Genomic DNA, 5,369 nt, shown 5'->3' with positions numbered 1-5,369 from the left:
GCCCCATCCCTGGAAACATTCAAGGTCAGGCTGGACGGGGCTCTGAGCAACCTGATCTAGTTGAAGATGTCCCTGCCCCCGGCAGGGGGGTTGGACTAGGTGACTTTTAGAGGTCCCTTCCAACCCAAACTATTCTATGATTCTATGATTTCTTCTTCCCATAGAGCTACAGGTGACTTAATCCAGCAAGAGCAACAAGGTTCATTTAACAGTGACTTGCTAGAAGAATTGTGAATATTTCTATGCCATTATAAAGTGCTGATGTTCCCTATAGGCAGTTATCAACACCTACTGAAATACAAAATCTTTGTTGCGTGTTTTCATAAACCCAAGGTTCCCCTCCTGTCATGTTGCCAATGCCTTCTCCAGTGTGACACTGCCACATGTTCTGCTTAGAGTTTAAAACTGACAGCAAAAACCCTGAGGTGGTTGTGTGAGGGTCTCAGTTCTGTGGTCACTGTGCTCTCAGAAAGGCAGCTTTGCAAAGCAAGTATCTGGCCCTTTATGTCAGAATTTTCTCAGCTATGGTGCTGGACATTCCTGAAAATGGTGATTTATCACAGAAACCTTGGTTCCTTGGCTAATCTTAACTAGAGCGTTGCTAAGGCAATGCTATCAGGAGTGTGCTCTTCTGAACTGATTTTGCAGTATGCTTTTCAGTATTTGCATACTAAAGCCGCTATCTAGGGATTCTTTCTTGCAGAAATGATGAGAGAGAAAGGAATAATTTTCTTTCTGCTTATACGGGAAATTATGCTTAGCAGAGAACATGTATTTCACCAAAACTCATTTAATGAAAATACACGAACAAATGAATGCTGCATGTTTAAGAGAGGCAAGTAAAATTCACATCATGTTATACTTTAGAGAGAAGGCACTCCTTCTGTAATTATTTCTGAAGTACTGTATGACATTTGTATTATTCATTGGGACATAAAGGAAATTACTGACTAAACAGTTTTCACTGTTGGAACTCCCTTGTGCTTGTCACTGTTTAGGTTATTTTTAATCTGCCCGCAGTACACAAAAATGATTTTCTAAACTCTGGCTGTAAAAATTTGTGTGTTCAAGGTATTGGTTCTGCATTTACTGTCATGTGACACCTACATGATTTTTTTGAAACAAAAAAAAGGGATTATCTTCAGTCAGTATAAGGACTTCAGAATGATAATTGTATATTTAAATGGTTAAGGGGTGTTTAGCAAGGAATCATTCCATCAGTACAATTCTAATTCTAAAGCAAAAATAGTGCAAGCCATCTGCAACAATTATTGCAGTTTATCAACACAGAAAATCCTCTGTGCTTCTTGCTCATCACTCCAGAATTTGCATTTGTATTCTTCTTGTTCAATTGTGTTTTTATAGCTTGCTGACTGCCACAGTCCCTGATGACTAATCTTTTTTTTATTTTCCCTGTAGTGCTTGATAACAGGAAAATATTTTATGCTACCTATCTCTAAATGGGATGAATTACTCTACGGACATGTTTTTCTCCTTCTATTGACTATGGTAGGACCTTAAATGACCAGCTGAGTGAGATAAATCTCTTTAGTATCTTTGAAATATCTCCTCTGTTAAATCAGCTGAAATTGTGTAGGAAGTTAAGAGTTATTAGAGGTCCTTTTAATAACTCTAACTGTGTAATTCTAACTTCCTTTGGAACATAGGTTAAAAAGACTTGCAAATACTATTTAATTTTCTAAATATGTTGTTCAAAACAAAATGTACTGTCTACTGTTGCCATATTCTAGAAATTGTATCATCTTGCTGGAAGAATCACTTTGCTATCTTTCCACAGATCTTCATATGGAACTGCAAGTTGAAAGCTGAATATCATAGTGTACTTTTGATTTAACACACACACGCACAATTTTATATATACCCACTCTCAGCATTTTTACTTTGAGCAAATGTAGATTGATGACTGGCTGCAAAGCTCTTTGTTTTTCTACACCCACTCACCACATCTGCTCTTTATTCTCATCTGTGGAGAAGCTAAATATTCCCCCCTACTCCCCTGAACAACTCTCAAAAACATAAAAAGGATTTGGATAAACCTATATACCTAAACACCACAAAATGATCTGTGTATTTATTTTTACCAATGTTTTACCTCCTAAAATTTAAAAGAAAAAAAAGCAGCTCTGCATTCTTCAAGAGTATCTGTAAATATACAGACTTTTCTGATAGCTTCAGTGACTCAAAAACAGCAAAGCCCACAAAATACATCTTTTTTCTTCCCCTCTTTCCATCTCCCGAAAATCGAAACAAGATAAAATGAAACATTTCACTAAATCCCTACGCGCTTTTTTTCCCCCTCCGGCTAGCAAACAGAAGAATGTATTCACTCTAAGCTGGAAGGCTGAAGGAAGGACTTAAAAATGCAGAAGAAAAAACTACGGCATGGCACATGGGCTCCAGACTTCCCTAGGTGTCGCCGAGTAAGTCTAGGACTCTTCAAACTGTCTTCTAGACTCCTTCTAGCAGTATGAACCTTTCAGTTGTGCTGTCATTCTTTCCTTTGTGGGAACAGTAATCAAACCTCTCAGAACCATAGCTCATAGGTGAGGAGGCAAGGCAGTATTTAGTAGGGATTAGAAATGTACTGGACTGGTGCAGCCCAGCTGCTGGTAAAGGAGATTATCTCACTGGTAATGACTCTTCGAGTGCTTGGCAAGGTGTAATTGGATTTAAGAGAGTACTAGCAATTGGATGGAAATAAACACTTCTGATACTGTAAGCATGCATGCCAGGCTGTGCTTTACAGGCTGACAGGAATAACATTGTCTGAAGCAGACTCCACCGTAAATTTTCTAGATCAATGTTCTGTCTTCAAGACTTTTCTTCAAATATAATCCCAGTTGTATTTTCAAATCAACTCCATGAAACAGGAAAGTGGGATGGGAAAGATTTTGTTTTCTTTTTAATTAACTGTTTAAAACAAAAAATCCTGCCAACCTCGAAAACACCATGGTCTCTAGGACAGTACTAAAACTGGCAAGAATGTTTACTATCTGAAAGCCATGGATCAGGTCAGAAAGAGCAGTTAATTATTCACACCCTGCTTACTACAGACAATCATTCCCACTAATAGGGCATGCAGCTGCCTCTAGGCTCAGTAAACTCCCATTAATCTTACAGAATCTGAAGCACAAAAAAGTAAGATGGAAACACTTCTGTAAGCATAAGCAACTGGAATAAAAATCATCAGAGCCCTGCCTCATAATGTTCATTATTCCTGCTTATGTTACAAGGCATTATCACATCCTTATCTGCCTTCCTTATTTCTAAAAGTGGGTAAGCCACTTGCTGCAAAGAAGGCCAATGGCCGCCTGGGCTCCGTTAGGAAGAATGTTGCCGGCAGGTTGAGGGAGGTGATCCATCCCTTCTCTTTAGCACTGGTTAGACATATCCAGAGTGCTGGGTCCAGTTCTGGGCTCCCCAGTACAAGAAATATATGGATTTCCTGGACCAAGTCCAGCACAGATGAGGAGAGGCTGAGAGAGCTGGGACGGTTCAGCCTGGAGAAGAGAAGGCCCCAGGGGACCACAGCAATGTGTATAAATACGTGATGGGAGGGAATGAAGAAGAAGGAGCCAGGCTCTTCTCAGTGGTGCCCACTGACAGGATGAGAGGCAATGGGCACAAACCGACACACGTGAAATTCCATCTGATCGCAAGAAAGCACTTTTCTTACTGTGAGGGTGGTCAAACACCGGAACACATTGCCCAGAGAAGCTGTGAAGTCTCCATCTGCAGAGATATTCAAACCCAACTGGACATGATGCTGGGCAACCTGCTGTAGGTGGCCCTGCTTGTGTAGGAGGGGAGGACTAGAAAATCTCAAAGGGGGCCCTTCCAATCTAAATGATCAAGGTTTAACATTTTTCCATTTACTCATGGAACTAGTCCAGCTACTCCGTCTCATATGCCTTACTGCAGGTCCAATCACACAACCTTCACTCAGTCAAAAATTTCACTACATGATTCCTCCCAACATTCAGGTCTTACGTACCTCCTATTTAATGATTTTACTCTACACTTTATAAATTTATAAGCAACTGCATATCTCAGATAATATAAAGGTAAGCAGGACTGATTGTTTTGGTTTCTAGACCAGGCTGCTGATATTCTCTGTCATGAAAAAACAAAGATTATACAAGTTCTTCAATTCCATTGTGATTTTTTGTTAACCAACTAAATGCCATAGTACTCACCACAGGCATTTGATCAAAGGTGCGAACAATGGACAATTTATCTACAAATAAGCATAGAATTTGACCCATTGATATAATTTCAGCATATAATCATGAATTCTATTGAAAACCAGTTATGAATACCCATTTCTACCTGCTGGATTGCCACGAATGAGGTCTATTTTCTCTTGAAGAATATTAATTTGCCTTTCCAGCTGTTTGTTCAATTCTACTTGTGTCTCATCTCTGGTTTTCCATTCACTACCTTAAAAAGAAATACAGGGTTATTCTGTTTCCCAGATTAGTTCATGCCATTTCAAGTAAAAGTTAGCATTTTTTCAAACTGTTCCCACTTTTTTCTGGAGACTGAGAGAGTCTCCAGTTAGTAATCCTCATAATGAGGATTTTTGCATATAAAAGACCTTGAAAATATAAATCAAGGGAATTTTTCACTGGTCTTACTGTGGCCAGAATAGTAACCAACTCTATGAATTCATGTTATTCATAGTTTCATTAATAATTACAGCTAACATGCAGCATGTAGTATTCCTTAATTTCACATTTGCAACATCACACCTATAATAGTCATGTTTGAAATGAGAAAACTTAAATTTCTAAATCAAAATTTGTATCGCTGCAGGGCCTACCCAAAAGAATTAATTGTCTGTGTTTCCTAATCAATTAGCAAGAGACTGTTGCAATTCACTTACCTTCATCTTCAACACTGCCAAGTCTTTTCTCCAGTTCTGTTACTGTGTTTTGCAGTTCAAATACTGAGATTTCAAGCATTTGCCTGTGGTATTTAGAGAAGTCAATAAATTGGCTATTGCAATAATCTTATTATTAAAAAGAATAAATTGAATATATTTTCAGAGTAAGCATCTATTGGTCTTTCCTATGTAATTACATCATCTTGCCCATGTTTTTTAATGTATTTTTCTCTATGGATACTACAGTGCCTTAAAAACAATAGAAGCATTTCTACTTTGTCAATAAAATTACTTCCATAAAAACCAAGACCAACATTTCCTAAAATTTAATAACTGTCTAGCAGATCATCAGAATTAAGCAAATGTAGAGAAGACACCGGCTTTAATTTTTCATCTAAAAGAAGATGCCCAAGGAGTATGTTTTTTTGACGCTGGGAGGGGGCACAGCCAGGATGACCCAGAC

General features: G+C 38.4%; 1 protein-coding gene across 1 annotated transcript in view; it reads right to left on the bottom strand.

Annotated features, from left to right (window-relative positions):
• LOC103907936 (coiled-coil domain-containing protein 169-like) overlaps positions 1-5,369 on the bottom strand; it is a 36,915-nt gene that overhangs the window by 22,419 nt on the left and 9,127 nt on the right. Inside the window, exons 2-4 of the mRNA XM_009290192.2 lie at positions 4,903-5,032; positions 4,351-4,457; positions 4,218-4,258 (exon numbers count right to left, since the gene is read on the bottom strand). Of these exons, the coding sequence (XP_009288467.2) occupies positions 4,218-4,258; positions 4,351-4,457; positions 4,903-5,032 (278 nt within the window). The remainder of the gene's footprint in view (positions 1-4,217; positions 4,259-4,350; positions 4,458-4,902; positions 5,033-5,369) is intronic.

This window comes from Aptenodytes forsteri, unplaced genomic scaffold (genome assembly GCF_000699145.1).
Source record: "Aptenodytes forsteri isolate BGI_AS27 unplaced genomic scaffold, ASM69914v1 Scaffold155, whole genome shotgun sequence".
NCBI classification, from domain to species: domain Eukaryota; kingdom Metazoa; phylum Chordata; class Aves; order Sphenisciformes; family Spheniscidae; genus Aptenodytes; species Aptenodytes forsteri.
The sequence above is the reverse complement of the archived record's forward strand: the minus strand, read 5'-3'. Positions and strand labels throughout refer to the sequence as shown.